General features: G+C 43.4%; 1 protein-coding gene across 20 annotated transcripts in view; it reads right to left on the bottom strand.

The window, feature by feature from the left end:
• The window catches only part of magi2a (membrane associated guanylate kinase, WW and PDZ domain containing 2a), an 899048-nt gene that overhangs the window by 88070 nt on the left and 789784 nt on the right, over positions 1 to 21194 (bottom strand). For all 20 annotated transcript variants that reach the window (XM_068059206.1, XM_068059207.1, XM_068059208.1 and 17 more), the window contains 2 exons: positions 11378 to 11409; positions 53 to 242 (listed from right to left, as the gene is read on the bottom strand). In XM_068059206.1, coding sequence (XP_067915307.1) covers positions 53 to 242; positions 11378 to 11409 — 222 coding nt within the window. The remainder of the gene's footprint in view (positions 1 to 52; positions 243 to 11377; positions 11410 to 21194) is intronic.

The following is a 21194-nucleotide window of genomic DNA, read 5'->3' as shown; positions in this document are numbered from 1 at the left end:
TTAATAGCTATTTTTCCAGTGGTGTAAAAAAAAAGACAAGGATTTTACTTACGCCTGCTCTCATAGATAGCTCTTGACTTCTCATACACTTCATATGGATCAGGTTTCCTTTGATCAAATCCATCAGAAGATTCAGGGAAAGAAGCCCTGTGGACATTAGGTGGGAAGGGGAGAGTCTGTGGTAGGTGCTGTGCTGAGAAATTTGCCTGAGGGCTGCCTTGATTTTCCCATCTATCTAACGTCTGGAACAAACAAAAAAGAGGTTTTAAAAAATTGCAGTTCAAGTCTGCACTGCTTTTTGCTTATTTTCTCCCAAACTGGATGTGGAGTCCTGCCTGTACATGGTTTGATAATGCCAGGCATCCCCTGAAACCTCATTCAAGTCACATCATTCACATAGAATTACACAGAATTTTACAACACAGAAACAGGCCATTTGGTCTATGCTGGTGTTTATAGTCCACATGAAACTCCTCCCACTTTACTTCATCTCACCCGATCAACATATCCTTCTATTCCTTTCTCCCTCATGTACTTATCTAGCATCCCCTTAAATGCATCTATGCTATTTGTCTCAACCCGTCCATGTGGTTGTGAGTTTCACATTCTCGCCACTCTGAGTAAAGAAGTCTCTCTTGAATTCTTTATTGGATTTATCAGTGACTATCTTGTATTTATGACCCCTAGTTTTGGACTCCCCCACAAGTGGAAACATCTTCTCTACATTTACCCAATCAAACCCATCATAATCTTAAAGATGTCTATCAGGCCACCTCTCAGTCTTCTCTTTTCTAAAGAAAAGAGTCCCAAGCTTGTTTAGTCTTTCCTGATTGTTGTACCCTCTTTGTTCTGATATCTTCCTTGTAGGTCATTTTGCACTACCTCCAATGCTTCTATATTCTTCTCATAATATGGAGACCAGAACTGGGCATAGTACTCCAAGTGTGGTCAAACGCAAGGTTTGAATTCTATTCCTCTAGAAATGAACCACAGTGCTTTGCACTTTTTATGGCTTTGTTAACCTGTGTTGCTACTATTAATGATTTTTGAATGTGTACCCCCAGATCCCTTTGCACCTTTACCCCATTTAGACTCTTATTTTCCAATCAGTAGGTGGCCTCATTATTCCTTCTACAAAAATGCAACACCTCCCACTTATCAATATTGAAGTTCATTTGCAGTCCATTCTGAAAGTTTGTTCACATCATCTTGTATTTCCTTGCAGTCTTCCTCAGCATTAACTGTACCCCCAGTTTTGTGTCATCTGCGAATTTTGATGTCGTACTTCTGATTCCCAAGTCTAAGTGTTTGGGCAAGCTGCTTTGTGGGCCTGTGTCAATGGCGGTGTGATAGGGTAGTCCAGGCCCAGGACGACACCAAACCGGATTCCTTTTCCTTCCCTTCCTCCCTGTGACGGCATGTCTGACCTTTTCAGGATGTCTCCATGTGACAGTCACATATTGTGTGAACAATCAAAAAGCTGGTGCAGTGTCTTGAAGCTTAAAAGTAATTCAATCAGCATTGTGCCTTTAAGCTAAGTAAACAATTGGAAGAAGCATCTTTCTGATTTTTGATATAAACAAGTTATTTTGTTTTCTTTGCTCCAAGGCTACATGCCTAACACTTGATTGAAACAGTGAAGAATACAGTCCAAATTAAAAGCTATGGATAGCTAATCGGCCTCCATGTGCATATCTTCAGTTCATTGTACCATTTGCCATGAACAGGAAATACAAATATACCTACTTACAAAATAAAATCTCAGAAATATTTTCTCTTTACCATATAATACAATAAAATTTCATGCTAAACATGCCATAAATTTTAATTACAATCCAGTATGTAGCACACAAAAAACATTTTTTTAGTAATTGTTTTTCTATAGAATACATATAATTATATACAAGACATTCAACAGGTTAACAATCTAGAGAGAGCCCACCTGATCTCTCACTGTACATCTATTATAATGGGTTGGAGATTTCCAATAAGAAATATATTAGAAAATCTTGAGGGAATAGAATTCAAAGTAATGAGGCTGGGCTACAAGTTATATGCAATAACAGGCCCTATGCTCACCGACTGATAAAAGCCTGTCTCTGACTCATGGTAAAAAATATGATTTTATATCAATATGGACAATATTAGTCAGTGTTGTCTTTTAAATATTTAAATTCCTGGATATTGTGGTTTCAGGCACAGTGCAGCATGCAGCTGCCATTTTATTCAGCAGCACTGGGGGAAAAAAACCAAGAGCATTGGCAGCTCGAGTGACCATTCCCTAAAGGTTTTGCGTTTTGCATTGGGTTTGCTTCTTAGAAGGCTTGAGCAGTTTGTTGACTAATTCTTTGGTGCAATGTTTTCTTATTTACACAATTAGAAGAAACATTAATTCTTACTCCTGGGGCATCAATTATACAATTTTTAAGATGTTTAATAACATGCATACTTAATTGATAGCACCAGGAGTGAAAACTGACATTCAGTATAAATAGCTCTACCCTCCCCAAAGCACTAAGCATAATACCCTACCTGTAGCCAAGTTTTTTTAGTCAGCATTAAACAGTATTTCAGCACTATCAGTGCCATAAGAAGTTGGTAACAGTGCAAATGTAAAATTGGGGATTATGATGCTTTATTTTAAAATAATGTAGCAAATCTGAATTAATTTAAAGGGGTGGTGTGATCAGCAATTTCTGTTCTTATAAATTAAAAATTACTAATGTAACCAAAATTATCATTTGGGTAAGAGTAGAATACCCCATAGATGAGTATAGTATTAATTCAATTCTTCCAAAATAACAATGTCACTAAAAAAGAATCATAGATTTTCATTCTCATTCCACCTTTGTAAAAGCTGATCTCTATGCTGTCACTATACTAACAGTTTAGGCAGTCTTAACCTTTTAATGAATTATTCCTTTCTCCATCCTCTCTGGAAGGATAAAAACTAGCCTTTAAAGGTCAAACTAGAGTCAGTGTCAGTTCATATCCAGCTGAATAGTAATGCTGGAGCTTGCAAAACACATGCAGTCCATCTGCAATCTAAAAGACCAGGTAAGCTTTAATGTGCCTTAACAAGTGCCATAGAAGGGTGTGCATAGCTACTTTTGCTAGGGCAAAATCCTGAAGCTGTGGAAGAAAATTATTTTATGTTTTGTAAACACACCCTCGTGGGTAGTTCACTCATGAGAAATAAATATGTAAAATCAATCTTGGCCCCATGTGCACCTATTGTTCTCTCATATATAATACATCCTGTGCATATCTCTGATTCTCTCTCACTGTGTATCTAAACTTCATTCTATTTTTCTCTCTGCCAATTTTTCTATCTTGCCTTTGTGTCCAAATTTATCTTCTAAACTTTTCTCTCTCTTTCGCCTGTACTTCCATGCCTCAAAGTTTCCCCATCTTGCTGTCTCAACTCTCCCTCACTCTCTAATTCTTCCCTCATAAGTGCCTTTTTAATAAGTCATGGATTAAACCAGGAAAAGTCCAAGACAGAAGTGCCTCAAGCTTTTCCTAACTTATATTCTGTTACAAAGGAAGAACAGACTTGACAATCAGTTCCAGCAAAGAGGAAAGTGGTGGCAATAACTCATCCCATAACATATTCTTTCCTACGGAGTAAATTCATTGCCCGTTTAATTTGGAGCTGGCTGATTGTGCTCCTTCTCTCCTGCCGGCTACATATATCTGTCTCCTTCTCACCTTGTCAATTTACTCCTCTCCCCCTTGTTGGCTGCATTTACCTTTCTCTCTCAGCCACATTTACTTCTCTCTCTCTTACTCGACACATTTATCAACCTTCCACTAGACAAAGATTCCTCTTTCACTGGTCACAGGCTGAACTTTACTTCCTTGACAAGGCTCCCCATTTCACTGGCTACTGTCTGAAGCTGCATCTTAAGTGAGTGAAGCTTCCTCTCTTGCTGGCTCCCAGTTGAAGATAATTTTGTTACTGGCATGTGGCTAATTTCTGCTGTTTTCTGATGATGTTGCTGGAACTCAGATCTGCAATTGTCCCTAGATGTAGGCTGCTCTTCTCATTTTATTTGTTTGAATTCTGTGCTTTTTTGGGGGGAGTAGGGAAAGACTATGTGCTAGTACTGGTGAATATATCCTAAATTATACAGGTAAATTCAGTTCAAACAGAAGTAAGGAGTAGCTGGCACTTTGGAACAGTGAAGCAAATTTGCATTCTAAATTAGCAAATTTGCAAAAAAGTGCAAATTTGTGACAGGCTGCCCACCTCACATAGCACTGAACAAGAAGTTTCTGATTCTAGTGTTTTGTAAAAATAGCCAAGTTGTTGTTTATAAGAGAATAAATACTGTGAATATGAGATCGTCTTATGAAGGCAGAGGGCATTGGTGAGGTATAAGCACTTTGCATCTTTCTTCACTAGAGGATGCTGCCAAAGTAGCAGTAAAGGAGGCAGCAGTAGTGATAAATGATACAATAAACATCTTTTGGGCCTCCTTATCTCGAGAGACAATGGATACGCGCCTGGAGGTGGTCAGTGGTTTGTGAAGCAGCGCCTGGAGTGGCTATAAAGGCCAATTCTGGAGTAACAGGCTCTTCCACAGGTGCTGCAGAGAAATTTGTTTGTTGGGGCTGTTGCACAGTTGGCTCTCCCCTTGCGCCTCTGTCTTTTTTCCTGCCAACTACTAAGTCTCTTCGACTCGCCACAATTTAGCCCTGTCTTTATGGCTGCCCGCCAGCTCTGGCGAATGCTGGCAACTGACTCCCACGACTTGTGATCAATGTCACACGATTTCATGTCGCGTTTGCAGACGTCTTTATAACGGAGACATGGACGGCCGGTGGGTCTGATACCAGTGGCGAGCTCGCTGTACAATGTGTCTTTGGGGATCCTGCCATCTTCCATGCGGCTCACATGGCCAAGCCATCTCAAGCGCCGCTGACTCAGTAGTGTGTATAAGCTGGGGATGTTGGCCGCTTCAAGGACTTCTGTGTTGGAGATATAGTCCTGCCACCTGATGCCAAGTATTCTCCGAAGGCAGCGAAGATGGAATGAATTGAGACGTCGCTCTTGGCTGGCATACGTTGTCCAGGCCTCGCTGCCGTAGAGCAAGGTGCTGAGGACACAGGCCTGATACACTCGGACTTTTGTGTTCCGTGTCAGTGCGCCATTTTCCCACACTCTCTTGGCCAGTCTGAACATAGCAGTGGAAGCCTTACCCATGCGCTTGTTGATTTCTGCATCTAGAGACAGGTTACTGGTGATAGTTGAGCCTAGGTAGGTGAACTCTTGAACCACTTCCAGAGCGTGGTCGCCAATATTGATGGATGGAGCATTTCTGACATCCTGCCCCATGATGTTCGTTTTCTTGAGGCTGATGGTTAGGCCAAATTCATTGCAGGCAGACGCAAACCTGTCGATGAGACTCTGCAGGCATTCTTCAGTGTGAGATGTTAAAGCAGCATCGTCAGCAAAGAGGAGTTCTCTGATGAGGACTTTCCGTACTTTGGACTTCGCTCTTAGACGGGCAAGGTTGAACAACCTGCCCCCTGATCTTGTGTGGAGGAAAATTCCTTCTTCAGAGGATTTGAACGCATGTGAAAGCAGCAGGGAGAAGAAAATCCATAGATAAACATAGATAAAGAGGATGTACTTAAAAGGTTGTCAGTCTTCAAAGTAGAACAGTTACCCAGTCTGGATGGAATGCACCCTATGCTACTGAGGGAGGTATGGGTGGAAATTGCAGAGGCTCTGGCCACAATCTTTCAATCCTCCTTGGATATCGGGGTGGTGCCAGAGGACTGAAAATGTTACATGCCTGTTTAAAAAAGGGGACAGGGATAAAACCCAGCAACTGCAGGTTAGTCAGCCTAATGCCAGTGGCGTGGAAACTTTTTAGAGACAATAATCCAGGATTAAAAAAAGAAACAGGAAGCACTGTGAGCAGTTCTGGGCACCATGCCTTAGGAAGGATTTATTGGTCTTGGAGAAACTGCAGCCTAGGTTTGCTAGATACCTGGAATCCAAGGGTTAAATTATGGGGAGAGATTATTTGGAATTTAGAAGGTTAAGGGGTGATTTGATTTAAGTTTCCAAGATATTGAGGAGAACAGTTAGAGTAGAGAGAGAGAAACTATTTTTGCTGATTGGAAAGGAAGCATAGTCTAAAAATTAGAGCAAGACCTTCAGGAGTAAAACTAGGAAACACACAAAGGGAGGTAGAAGTTTGGAACTGTCTTCCACAAATAGCAATTGATATGAGATCAAATGTTAATTTCAAATCTGAGATCAATAAATTTTTCGTAAGCAAAGGTATTGAGGGATATAGGGAAAAGGTGGATAGGTCGAGTTAGGTTGCATGGTCAGTCATGTTCTGATTGAATGGTGGTGGAACAGGCTCCAGGTCCAATGTTCCTATAATGGCATTTGGAAAAGTATGGGCTAATTAATGAAAATCAGTACCAACTTATTTAAGGCAAATCTTGTTTGATTAACTTGATCGAGTTCTTTGATGAAGTAACTGAGAGGGTAGATGAGGGTATTGCGATTGATGTGTATATGGATTTTCAAAAGATGTGTGTGACAAAATACCACATAACTAAGCTACTAGTTATAACAATGGGTGACCATTGGGTCAGACCAAACAGTGCAGAAAAACAGGATACCTCTGCAAGATGCTGTACAGGATCAGGAAGTGCCGACGTACAACTGAATTCAAGGGGCTGAATTTTATACAGCCCTCTACGTCGGGAACAGTGGAGGGGTGGGCAAGAAGATTGCCCTGGATGAGGCCTGCCACTGACCTCGATGCCGGCAGGGCCCTCAATGGAGGCAGTGATGCCTCACGGCGGCCCCCCACAAAATGATTGAACTATTGGGCTCAATTTTAACTCCGTGTAAGTGGATTGGTTTTGATTGAGTCAGGGGACTGGCACTTTGGAGGATGAAGAGGGGTTGTGAGCAGTCAGATACAGAAGTAGAAGATAAGGAGAAGACACCTGGTTTGTGTAAGTGGATGCAAATTCTGGCTAAACTTAAGAACAAGATGATGCACCCTACTCTGTCCAGTGACTGAAAAGGTGATAACCATTTAAGTCTGTAAACTGCTGTGGTGAAATACTGTAATGTGTTGATTGTTGCTGTATCCTAATAAAAGATTTACTATAACCAATCACTATCAAGCCCAAGCCCTTAAAAATCTTAGAGGGATCCTTTGCTTTATTAATAGAGGAATAAAATACAAAAACAAGGAAGTTATGCTAAACCTTTATGAAACACTGGTTCGGTCTCAGCTGGAATACTGTGTTCAATTTAGGAAGGATGTCAAGGCCTTGCAGGGCGTGCAGAAGAGGTTTGTTCAAAATTGTACCAGGGATGAGTAACTTCAGCTACGTGGGGAAACTAGAGAAGCTGGGGTTGTTCTCCTTAGAACGGAGAAGATTAAGAGGAGATTTGACAGAGGTGTTCAAAATCATGAGTACTCTCTTTAGTTACTAACCAATTTGATGTGCATTTCCAGTATTTACCAGTTCTACTTGTATTTTTTTCATAATTACATTTTATTTTACTTTATACTTCATGGGCACCAAACAAAATTACTAATATTATTGAGGTAATAAATAATGGCAACTAACCTTTTTGCTGACCATGTAATTTTAACAGGGAGTTTATATCTCAGCTCTCAGAATGATGAAACAGTGACAATGGCATATTTTCAGAGATTTGATTGGGTTGCAAGTGATTTTTGGCACCAGCAAGCACTGTGCAATTGGATCTAAAACCTATTTGAATTGATCAGTGATTATTTTACCACCTTACTTATCGTTATAAAATTAAATATTTAAAAAGGGATAGTTTAGGTTGGTGTCAAATCTTTCAGAAAAAGCTTCAAACACATTCCTTTCTGAATGAATTGCATTTGAAGCTAATGCTACATGAGACTCATTAGACTCAGCATACCCAAAGTACTAGGTTCTCTAGCAGTCTATAAATAAAATGCACCAGTAAAAGCATTTTTGTGCACATATAGCTGCCTATGGAGAATTAGGAAATGGATAATACAGGATCTGCACTCTTAAGATTTTACAGGATTCACTGCATGAACGAGAACAAGATTTATTGTAAACAGAAGTATTGAACATTCAAAAGAACACACCATCTTCTTTCTGTAACCGTACAAGATAATATAAAAAAATGCAAGCTACTTTCTCTAGATAACTCAAAACAGAAAAGTTGCCGATTAAAGTTAAGCAATCCACTTTTTAAAAATACTTAGAATTGTACCTTTCATGGCATACTTCAGTAACTTACCATTGAAATTTTTTAAAGATGAAATTTTAGGCTCACTGCTACTATATCGCTGATTAATATGAAGCATCTCTAAGTAAAACCTTGTATTAATGCTTCATTTTAGGCACAACATTTATCTTTAATATTGTACCATAATTTTTATTTTTAATGGATTAATTTTTCTATCGACATCACACAAAAACACAATTGCAGTGGTAATGATGCCACAACTGTCAGTGCTCGCCGTCATTCCTCTGTGAAACTGAGAGCAACCTTTGCAGATAGCAACACGTGCAGTTAAATGCAGAAATCCAGAGTTGCTGCCAGTGATTCCCCGCTTCTCCACAGGGTGTGCTGTTGAAGGCCTTGCAGATGGAAATCTTAAAAATCACTTGATTTGCTGTGTCCTTCAGCTCTGTCTGTTCCTTTTCCCGCAATTCTGCTCTCACCTCTTCCCCTCCCTCACAGATACATGATACGGTTCCCCTTGTCTTCACCTTCCACTCTACCAGCCTCCATATTCAATTGATTATCCTCTAGCATTTCTGCCACTTCCAGCATACCATCACAAAATATATCTTCCCTTCCCTCTCAGCATTCCAAAGGGACCGTCCACTCTTCAATCAAGGTCAACACACCCCTCCCCTTCTCACGACACTTTCAGTTTTTTTATTCATTCGTGGGATGTGGGCGTCGCTGGCCAGGCCAGCATTTATTGCCCATCCCTAATTGCCCTTGAGAAGATGGTGGTGAGCTGCCTTCTTGAACCGCTTCAGTCCATGTGGGGTAGGTACACCCACAGTGCTGTTAGGAAGGGAGTTCCAGGATTTTGATCCAGCCTCAGTGAAGGAATGGCGATATAGTTCCAAGTCAGGATGGTGTGTGACTTGGAGGGGAACTTGCAGGTGGTGGTGTTCCCATGCATTTGCTGCCCTTGTCCTTCTAATTGGTAGAGGCCGCAGGTTTGGAAGGTGCTGTCTAAGGAGCCTTGGTGCGTTGCTGCAGTGCATCTTGTAGATGGTACACACTGCTGCCACTGTGCGTCGGTGGTGGAGGGAGTGAATGTTTTTGGATGGGGTGCCAATCAAGCGGGCTTCTTTGTCCTGGATAGTGTCGAGCTTCTTGAGTGTTGTTGGAGCTGCACCCATCCAGGCAAGTGGAGAGTATTCCATCACACTCCTGATATGTGCTTGGTAGATGGTGGACAGGCTTTGGGGAGTCAGGAGGTGTGTTACTCGCAGCAGGATTCCTGGCCTTTGACCTGCCCTTGTAGCCATGGTATTTATATGGCTACTCCAGTTCAGTTTCTGGTCAATGGTAACCCCTAGGATGTTGATAGTGGGGGATTCAGCAATGGTAATGCCGTTGAATGTCAAGGGGAGATGGTTAGATTTTCTCTTGTTGGAGATAGTCATTGTGTAGCGTGAATGTTACTTGCCACCTATCAGCCCAAGCCTGGATATTGCTCAAGTCTTGCTGCATTTCTACACGGACTGCTTCAGTATCTGAGGAGTTGCGAATGGTGCTGAACATTGTGCAATCATCAGCGAACATCCCACTTCTGACCTTATGATTGAAGGAAGGTCATTGATGAAGCAGCTGAGTTCAACAATTTCAGATCATAACCACCGCTTCCATTTTTTTCAAACAGTAACTGTTGGTTACAGTTCTACCATTGCCATTTATATCGCCACTAGACTAATCTTTTGTTTCTTTACTTGTCCCATTACCATCCCCTTTTGCATTGCACCATCATCCCTTTCATTATTTAATCTTTTTTGCCTTTCACGCTATCATAGACCTTGCCTTTTGTCTTTCCTCCCTCTCCCCTTTCCCTGCCTCTGTTCTTGTTTAAACCTATTAAATCTCTTTTTCCAGTTCTGATGAAAGGTCATCAACCTGAAATGTTAACTTTGTTTTCTCTCCACAGATGCTGCCTGACCTGCAGAGTATTTTTAGCATTTTCTGATTTTTTTCCCCACAGATTTCGAGCATCCGTAGTATTTTGCTTTTGAGAAAATGGGAAGGACAGCCATTGCCTAATCCAGAGGTCAGCAACCTTTTTTTACCTGAAGAGCCTTTTTAAAACATCTGCCAAAAATAAAAACTACTGGGAGACAGAGATGAAACTTTGGCATTTCTAAACCAAATACTTGGCAAATTGCCAAGAGTCTCTGGTAGAATGCATAATTTCCATATATAATAAAATACAAATATCAAATTTATGTATCAATCGAAAAAAACATTGAAACTAAAATAGACCTAACTCTGAATTATCGCATTTGACTTTTTTTTACACTTTAATTTTGTCAGTAAAGTCATCTTTAAAACAAACTATAACTTAAGATGCGTAGAATTAAGACAATTTTTTCAACTATTGATTCTTGTGATAAAAACAGCTTCTAATAGCACATTCAGAATAATTTATCATCTCACCTATATTAGAAACAACAATGGTAGCAACCATAAAACCTCTTCCTTGAACTAAAGACATAATCTATAACCATGGTGTAGCTATACCAATCAACAGGTTTATTTAGAGCAGAATGATGTTTTTTGTTAAAATAATCATTTGAAACCGTAAAGTGTAGCACAATGATTAGCCTTTTATCCCCACAATAAAAACACGGTTCTTACCTTTCTTGACTTAATTTTTTTTTTAGGCATTTTTCATGTTAATGTGATCCAACTGGAAAAGGTTGGGAGACGCAAATGAGATGTTAAAGGGCCACATGCGGCTCCGGAGCTGCCATTCTCATGTAACTCTTAGAGGCTTGTTTCAGAATGACATTGGCAGTAGCCATGAAATAGATTGACTGGAGATAATGTGCAGGAACCAATATAATCCTAATTGTTACAAAAGGAGAAGTTTGTACACAAAAGGGTATTTCTTAGTTATTTCTTATTATTGTGTTTGCATGTTTTGAATCCGCTAGTTAGAGGCAGTTTAGGAACAACATTTTATGTCAGTCACCTTTTTTAGCTGGACACAATTGTTTACCCCTTAAGCACAACAATATTTCTAGTTACATTCAACAATAAAAACTTGATCATTTTAGAAGTAGCATCAGTACATTTGCTGAGACCAAAGACAGCACTTACTTGTTTTGAACTCTTCCAGGGTGAGAAAAAACCTGCAAAAGATCAAAGAAGAAAAAGAAAAACTCTGAGATTGAGGTGGCTAACTACAAGGAATTGTTTTATTTAGATATCAATGCTAAAGGTCTCAGCTGATAGCAACAATTTTGCAGCTTGACAGAGCTGAGTGTTACAAAAAACTAATAAGACTTTACATGATCAGCTTGGAATTTCCTTGTGTCTAGCAACATTTGAAAAAGTTGCAGGAAATTATATTACGTCATTATATGACGTTTTCATATCATTAGTAAATGATAATAAAAGTCAAGTAAAACACTTAAGTTAGCTCCCAATAAGGTGATGTCAGCACAAGGGAAGTAGCTGATTGCTGAGTAGCTGGTGATTCTTTAGTTACTTTAGTTAAATATTAAGTTTACTTCTGATAAATCAGTTAATAGGCTAATAAATAGAGGCATGGCAGAGCATCACAGTCCTGTGGAATGCACATCATGTTCCATGTGGGAACTCCAGGGTAATTCTCATGTCCTGGACAACCATATGTGCAGGAATTGTTGTCAGCTGGAACAGCTTGAGCTCTGGGTTTCGGAGCTTCAGTGACAGCTGGTGTCCCTGTGATGCATCCACAAGGTTGAGAGTTTCATGGATAGCACGTTTCTGGATGTGGTCACCTCACAGCTTAAGGGTGTGCAGGCAAAGAGGAAATGGGTGACCACCGGGAAGTCAAAGAGGTCCAGGCAGGTAGTACAGGAGACCCCAGAGTGCATTTCCCTCTTCAACCAGTATTCAGTTCTGAGGAGCGCAGCCAGAGTCAAGTCCACAGCACCACAGCTGGTTCAGCTGTACAGGGGGCAGGAGGAAGATTGGGAAAGCAATAGTGATAGGGGATTTTATAGTTAGGGGAACAGACAGGATGGTATGTTGCCTCTCTGGTGCCAGGGTCAAAGATGTCACTGAGCAGCTGCAGAACACTCTGCAGTGGGGCGGGGTGGGGGGGGGGGGGGTGGTGGGGGAGAGGATGAACAGCCAGCAGTCGTGGTATATATTGGTACCAGCGATATAGATAAAGGGATGAGGTCCTGCAGACAGATTTTAGGCAGCTAGGAAAGAAACTAGCAAGCAGGACCTCAGAGGAAGTAATCTTCAGAATATTCCCAGTAGCATGCACTGGGGAGTATAGAAATAGGAGGATAGAGCAGATGAATGCGTGGGCTGGAAGATGGCACAAGGGGGAGGGCTTTAGATTCCTGGGACATTGGAACCAGTTCTGGGGGAGATGGGACCCGTACAGGCCAAACGGGTTGCACCTGAACAGAGCCGGGAACAACATCCTTGCAGGGTGGTTTGCTAGTGCTATTGTGCAGGGTTTAAACTAACTTGGCAGGGGGATGGGAACCAGGAGGTAACATCAAAGAGGAAAAGCAAGGTGCATAAAGAATTGGGAGAGACAGATAGCACTAGAGTAGGAAATAGTATGGTATTAAGTGGGGGTCATAGTAAGAGGGAATGCAATAAGGCATGTATGTGAATGCACTGAGTGTGGTAAATAAGGTTGGTGAACTGCAGGTGCAGGTACCACTTGGCAGCATGATGTTGTGGCGATAACGGAGATCTGGCTCAAAAGAGGGCAGGACCGTGTACTAAATCTTCCAGGATACATGGGTTCAGGAAAGATAGGGAAATAACTCTCTGCCCACGAGGATGGTGGAAAAGGAAACAATCAATGATTTCAAAGGAAATTGGATGGACACTTGAAGGAAGTAAACTTGCAGGGCTATGGGAAACGAGTGGGGGAGTCGGACTGACAGGATTGCTCTGCAGAGAGCAGGCATGGACTCAATGGGCCAGATGCCTTCCTTCTGTGCTGTAAATGACTCTAAAGAAAGGAGAAGGGGTTGCAGTATTGATTAAGGATAATATTACAGTGCTGGAGAAAGAGGATGTCCAAGAAGGGTCAGGGACAGAATCTATTGGTTTGAGCTAAGAAACAATAGAGATACCATTACACTACTGGGTGTATTCTACAGGCCTCCACCTTGTGCAAAAGATATAGAGGAACAAATTTGCAAGGAAATTACAGAGAGGTGCAAACATTATAGAGTAGCTATAATGGGGGACTTCAATAATTTTAATATAGACTGGTTTAGTAATAGTGTAAAGGGCAGAGAGGGGGAAGAGTTTCTTAAGTGTGTTCAGGAGACTATTTCCATTCTAATGAGAAAGGAGGCATTACTGCAACTGGTTCTGGGGCATGAGGTGGGACAAGTGAATCAAGTGTCAGGAGAGGAACATTTATGGGACAGTGATCATTTGTATCATAAGGTTTAGGTTATCTATGGAAAAGGTCAAAGAGCGATACTGAATAAAAATAATTAACTGGGGGAGGGCCAATTTCTATGGGGTGAGAACAGATCTGGCCCAAATATTTGCAGGCAAAACTGTAATTTAACAATGGGCTGCCTTTAAAGAGGAGATAATTCAGGTACAGTCGAGGTACATTCCCACAAGGGGAACGGGAGGACAAACAAAGCCAGAGGTCCCTGAATGACAAAAGAGATAGAGAGTAAGATGAAGCAGGAAAAAAGTGAGTATGACAGATGTCAGGTTGATAATACAAATGAGAATCGGGCTAATTACAATAAATTTAGAGAGGAAGCAAAAAAAAAAGGAGCAGGAAAGACAGAGTATGAGAAGAGACTCTTCTTCTTTGGCCTCCTTGTCTCGGGAGACAATGAGTAAGCGCCTGGAGGTGGTCAGTGATTTGTGGAGCAGCGCCTGGAGTGGCTATAAAGGCCAATACTAGAGTGACAGACTCTTCCACAGGTGCTGCAGAAAAAATTGGTTGTCGGAGCTGTTACACAGTTGGCTCTCCCCTTGCTCTTCTGTCTTTTTTCCTGCCAACTGCTAAGTCTCTTCGACTCGCCACTCTTTAGCCCGTCTTTATGGCTGTCCGCCAGCTCTGGCGATCGCTGGCAACTGACTCCCACGACTTGTGATCAATGTCACAGGACTTCATGTCGCGTTTGCAGACGTCTTTAAAGCGGAGATATGGACGGCCGGTGGGTCTGATACCAGTGGCGAGCTCGCCGTACAATGTGTCCTTGGGGACTTGGAGACTGGCAGCCAATATAAAAGGGAACATAAAATAGAATCTATAGGCATTTAAACAGTAAACCCTTTACTACAGGCCAGTCAGTATAACCTCGGTGGTGGGAAGCTTTTAGAAACGATAATCTGTGACAAAATTAAGAGTCACTTGAGCAAATGTGGATTAATTAAAAAAGAAAGCCTGCACAAAACTGTCAAGGGCAAATCATGCTACCTAACTTGATTAAGTCGTTTCTCTTTATAGGTGCTGACAGACCTGCTTTGCATTTCCAGTATTTTATTATATAATTTAGATTTTAACAATGTCTTTGACAAAATGCCACATAAAAGACTGGTCCACAAAGTTGGAAGTTAAGGAATAAGGAAGGAGAAGCTTCTGAAGTAGTTTAAAAATTGCCTGAATCAGACAAAGTAAGGGTGTTTGTAAATTGGGACTGAATCAACGTGGAATTAGACAATGGTGGGATGCTGCTAATGTTCACCATGTATAGAAATTATTTTGAAGTGGAGATGGAAATGAAGGTGTCTAAGTTTTCTGGTGATAACAAGCAGTTAGTGGGCATTGAAAATAACATCAGGAGGTTGGGCTGACCAATAGCAGGTATCATTTAATGTGGATAAATGCAAATTGATGAGGTTAGTAAGAGGTACGTGAATGGAAATAGAAGAGCTCTCGTCACAAAATTAGTCAAATCTGAAAACTATAAATTAAAAAACTCAGTGTACTGTATGCTTCAAAACTGAGGCTGCATCACTTTAATTTGAAGACACACCAACTGGTGTGGAGGATGAACATTTTAATGCTGCAGAAATAGTATGACTTTGGAAGCTGATTGAACATAAAGACTGAATAGGAAAAGAGATACTCTGTTGAACTAATGAGAGACCTAATTACAGGGAATGACGTGCAATTATCCTTGCAAAGCTTACTGGGCTGTCAAGTCTTATTAGAATTTTTAATAGTTATATAAATGAAAGCAATCTAAAATTCTCCAGAGGCTAAATTATTTAAAATTCTGTATATATGCATATGTAGATACATATTTAGATGAAGTTGATCAATTTAAGTGCAAAAGCTGTGATTGTTGTGGAATTCCTGCCACATTAGTCACTTAAGGAAAGCAACAAACTGCTCGCATCACTGCTTTCATCTGAGAAACATGACTGACAATAATACGATGGAACAAGTTACAATAAACTGCCAGCTGAGACAGAATTTCGAATAATTAAATGTTGAGCCACCTGCAAACATGCCCACTCTCATTCATCCTTTATGTCACATTCAAACTGGTCCCTTCCGTACATCTTAATTGTATGGGATCTGAGTTCAAGGGCGGAATTTAGTGAGCCCACCACAGGTCCCGGCGGCATACGCGGAAATGGGCGCTGGTCCCCTTTGTCACGTAGGTGGCCATTTTGCATAATGGAGGAGTGGGGTACCCCAATCACGTGACAGGATGGAAGGCGAGATGCCAAATACAGCATCAGATGACTCTGGAGCAGGTGCTCGCACCATATTTAAAGCCCTGCCAGTCCTGCTTGCATTGCTTCCTTGCACCCATTTGCTGATAGCTACTAAAAACTGTGAACCGTTTTGCATTGACTCTGAACCCTCCCCCACCCCCTGGGCGGACCCCGCAGGATGGCCAAGCCAAGGCACAGGGTGACCCCATGGTTTAGTGGCCTCCCTCCAGAGAATCTGGTTGCAAGGGAAAGGCAGGTGGTCCTCTTCCCCAGTGATGGCGAGAAGAAGTCCTCCTGCTTGACCAAGAGAGCCTGGATGGAGGTCACTGAGGAGGTCAGCAGCTGTGGGGTCACCCCACAGAGCTGGGTACTGTGTCACCAGAGGGTCAATGACCTTCTGCGTTCTGCCAAGATGCGTGCTCCACACCTCTGGAAAATAAAAGCTTTATATTTGCTCTTTTTATATCTTTCCCTCCTCAATATTGCCAGACAATACAATGTTCCTATCACTGTCCTGCCAGATAATAGGATTCTCCCAGTCAGGGAAATCACAAATTCACCCCACCAATTCTGTTAAATCCTGTTTTCAGTCTCCCAACTGATACTTAACCTCAGGACCCCATTTCTCTGATGCTTCTAAATGCCAGAATTCTCAGTTGAAAAAAGCTAAAATCCCCCATTGCAGTCCTATTAGACTCCAGGATACCCACCCCAGTTCTGCCAATCCCCAGGCATTATCTCCCTTTCCTCAGTATTGCTCAATTCCAGGTAGCTGCTTCCAACCTGGTGCATATTGCCTACAATCGTCTTGTGTAGCCTGAACTTTAAAAACAGGAGAATGAAAAAATTGAGTACTTATGTAAAGAAATACATAATAATAAATGCTACTGATTCATAAGGCAGGATTTTCCCTCTGGGGGCGGGAAAGGGAAGTCAGGACTGTTTCTGGGTTCTGCACCCACCCCTAGGGGAAAGCAGTCACTGGCCCTTAGTTTCACGGGGACACCACCTTAACTGACCTGGAGACAGGTTTGGGGGCCAATTAGGACCTGATTTAAACAGACCACTAATGTGGCTGCCATTTCACTGATGTATCGTCTATTTGTAAAATCATACATTCAGAGATATTTGGAATGTCTTAGGACAGCCCCATGATTCGCTGATGTGGACCTGGAGGTCCTCCTGGAGGCTATAGGGGAGAGAAGGGAGGTCCTTTTCCTAAAGGGTGGCAGGAGGAGGCCATCCACCCAGACAAAACAGGCCTGGATGGAGATAGGTGACATAGTCAGCAGAAGGAATGTGCTGCGCAGAAATTGGATCCAGAGTCAGAAGAGGTTTAATGCCCTGATACCCTCTGGCAAGGTGAGTGCAACTCCCAACCCTCAGGACAGGCCTCTGGTATTCACCTTCCAGTGGGCACACCAGCTGAGGTGCCAGAGGCCAGATGCTGCGCCTGTACATGGGAGGGGTGTGCGCCCAGGGCACTTACTGACCCAGAGCCATAGTGCTGCTGAGGACCTTCCAGCACTAAAACATGCAGTTTCTAATGAATAGGAGCAGCTAGCATTGGCCAAAGAGGAAAGCAGAGCCTTGTCTCTCTCTTTTGTCCTTGCAGGAGAAACAGGCTCATAATGCCTGCAAGAGGGCCCAGACTGGTGGAGGGGTTCCCTATACCTTCACGCGATCACAGCCATGGAGAGGGGAACCTTGGTAGCCACCAGGGTCGCAGACAATGAGGTGGTCAGACATGGACATCCATGGTGGAGATGGTAAAGAGTGTTATGCGTTCATTCAGGGGGAGCATTGCACTCCACCCCATTTGACAGCATAATGAACACTGAGTTGCAGTGGGAAGCCTCAGCGGTGTAGGGGTTTCTGCTCTCCATGGCTCGTTCTTATGATCTTTTCTTTTGTCTCGCCAGGTGCAGATATTGAGGCAAGGAAACCAACTCCCTCACCCTCCCCAGGCCAAGTGCAGCAGCAGCAGAGCTCAGAAGAAGCACCATCACACCTTACAAGCACACCTCCCCACCAGCGCAGATACAGTCACTTCCGTGGGACCTCATGTGAAGTTAGATAGGGTGGCACTGGGTGATGAGCAAAGCACTAGTGTGCAGGAGGAGATGCTAAAGGCAGAGGCAGCTGTGGGCAGTCCCCCTTGGAGAAGGGAGAACAGACACATCCCAGCTCAGCTGAGCAGAGATGCAGGGCAGGAAAGGAGGCTCTAACTAGACCAGCAGCAACAGATGTGCTCCCACATGTCTGAGTTCTCTGAGGCAGTGCAGTGTCATGGGAAAAGAATGAAGGAGCCCAGCCAGCTCATGTGGGCCACACTGGCTCAGGGCTTTGAGCACATAAACTCCTCTACTGAGATGCGCACTGATGCACATAGGATACATGACACACTATCCAGCACAGACTGGAGTGGATGTCAGTTGTGCCCTAGCTGGTGCCTTGCTCCAGCCATACAGAGCGCCAGCCAAAGGCTGAGAGGATGTCACCGAGGAGGATGAAGGTGCAATCCCTCACTGGGCGCCATCATCTTTGCCTCCCCTGGCTCAGAGGGAGCATCTGTGCAGCAGGGCCCAGTGATGGAGGCTGTCCCCACAATGATTCAGCTGCAACAGCCTCTGTAGAAGCTGCCACAGACACCTCCACGACGAAGATGATCGCCACGTGCATCTCAGCCACAGACAGCGACAAGTAAGCAGGCTGCCTCCATTGAGTGGGTCACTGGGGTATCTTCTACCTGTAACTGTGCACTGTTTCCTTTATGAGCAACCTATCAAATTGTAAATATTGACACTTAAAGCCAGACAGGTAAGTCTCCGTTTATTAATGGCAGGACAGGAAAAGAGGTGCGAAGTGATGAAGGTGAGGAACAGTGATGGTGAAACCTCCAGGAGATGTGCATCCTTCATTGGCAGTAAGGGTTTACATGTTCTGTGTCTTCAAAGGAAGTGTTAGCACAGGCAGTTCAGAGCGAGTTCCATACCATGTCATTCAGAGGAGATCACTCGAAACAAACCTGATGAGATCCTCAAGCCCTGCACTGGGCCCGGCCACCCTATGCAGCTGGGGCACCTTGCTGTTCTGGATCTTCTCCCTCCGCCTCCTCCTCCTCTTACAACCACTGCTCCTCCTCTTCCTCTCATGAGCCTCACCCTCTTCAAGATGTACACCTCTCTGGAGGGCCATGTTATGGAGAGCGCAGCAGACCACCACAATGAGCGAGACCCTTGCAGAAGTGTATTGCAGACACCACCTGACTGGCCTAGGCACCAGAGCCACATCTTCCGAAGCCCGATGGCATGCTCAATGGCTGTCCTAGTGAGCAGATGGCTTAAGTTTCATCGCCTCTGTGCCTTGGCCTTAGGCTCTCATAGAGGGGTGTGTAGGCATCTCTTCAAGGGATATCCCTTGTCCCCTAGAAAGCATCCACGGAGTTTGCGGGAGGGTTCGGGGTGGTTGGGGGTGGGGGGGAGGGCGGTGGAGCGAAGAGCTGCAACAGCCTGGGCAGGAGGTGAATGAAGGAGTCATGGCAGCTGCCAGGAAAACAAGTGCACACATAGAGAAAGCTCTTGTTATGGTTGCAGATCAGTTGAATGTTGAGGGAGTGGAGGCCCTTCCTGTTGATGAATCTCACTGGATGGTCAATTGGTGCCTTGATGGCCACATGGGTGCAATTGATGATGCCCCGCAACTGGGGAATCCACCAATGGGGGCAAAATCCACTGCTGTCTGTGCCTGCGAGGCTGCATCTGTCTGGAATTGATTGTACTGTCCAGTTCTCGCAAATAGGGCATCAGTGACCTGTGCGATCCAGTGGTGTGCAAAATGCCACCAAGGTCCGCAGCTGATCTTTGGAAAGAGCCAGAAGCGAAGAAGTCACAGTTACTGGCAGGGCATGGCGAGCAGTTCTGCGAGATGTGAGGTCTTTGGCGATGAGGGCACGAATCTCTGTGCCCATCTCCCTAGAGAGTTGCAGTCTCCTGCAGCACTGGTTCTTGGTCATCTCAAAGGTAGCTCCTTCTTTTCCAGTAGATCCTATGCTGAGGGCATGGCCTCTATTGCCTTCCTGCCCGTTGTCCCTCTCTTCTGCCCTCCTGATGCCCAGGGCTCTACCCTTCCTGCAGAGAGTCTTACACCTCATCGCCACTGGATGCGAAATCTGAGAGTCATGCACCCCACTGCCAGTCGTTGTCTTCTTTGTGCTCTGGTGGCCCTCCCCCAACTGTGTTTGGCAGCTTTGCCCCCGTGATGCCAGGTGGCTGATGACCCCCTTCATTGTCGAGTGCTTACTGCCCACTCTCCCAATGGTACCTATTTCCCAATGCTCAAGTCCCCGACTGCGTCGTTCACTGTCTTATGGGGCCTTTTAATTCCCTTGACTGGCTCCCCACTGTGCATCCGCCTCCACTCACCTGGTCTGCCACAGACAATCCTGCAGCCCGTTCAGTTCTGTCAAATATCAGAACATTCCCTTAACAAGCTCTTTAATAATGTTCATGGATCGGGGACGGATCTTGGGGCCGCCTTCCCACCACCCTGGTGAAACCTGCTGGCACTGGGAATGGCGTTGGGAAACTGGCATACCGGCAGTGCCGGTATTTACATTTCCTGCCTGCCTCTGTTCCCACCCCAGTGGGACCTGAAAATTCAGCCCATAGTTCTTCATAGAAAATTGGACAGATTTGTAGAATTTGATTCTCAAAACACAGGTAAAAATTCCATAATACTGTTTGATGAAAATACAATTGGATTTATTCTGTCACTGTAAATCAGTAACCCTAATGATAACACATTGAGTGTTACATGGTATTACATCAGTATTGTTATAAAAGGGCGAACTCACTCTGAGCAATGCCATGGAAGATCAGCTGGTACAAAAACTTTTCTGCCTAGTGAGTGCATTATCCTTCATACTCCTGGTATCACACTTACACACTTTTATGTCAAATTTGAACCTCATTGGTTTAAACATCAAACAGAGAATCGTAATAAACCACAGCTAAATGGGCAGGAAACATTCAAATCAAAGAAATCAAAACAGGAATAAGAAGACCCCAAATAAAATCAGAAAAGAGGTACCAAAAACAGGCCCAGACAAAATTCCACCTAATTAGGTGCGGGCGATCAAAAGCTTGGTTGAAGAGGTGGGTTTTAAGGAGAATTTTAAGAAGAGGCAGAGAGGTAGAGAGAAATAAGGAGGGAATTTCAGAGTAAGACTTAGGTGGCAAAAAGGTAAGGC

The sequence above is a fragment of the Heterodontus francisci genome, chromosome 27 (assembly GCF_036365525.1).
Source record: "Heterodontus francisci isolate sHetFra1 chromosome 27, sHetFra1.hap1, whole genome shotgun sequence".
Taxonomy (NCBI): domain Eukaryota; kingdom Metazoa; phylum Chordata; class Chondrichthyes; order Heterodontiformes; family Heterodontidae; genus Heterodontus; species Heterodontus francisci.
Note: the sequence above shows the minus strand (reverse complement) of the source record. Positions and strands in the feature narration are given on the sequence as shown.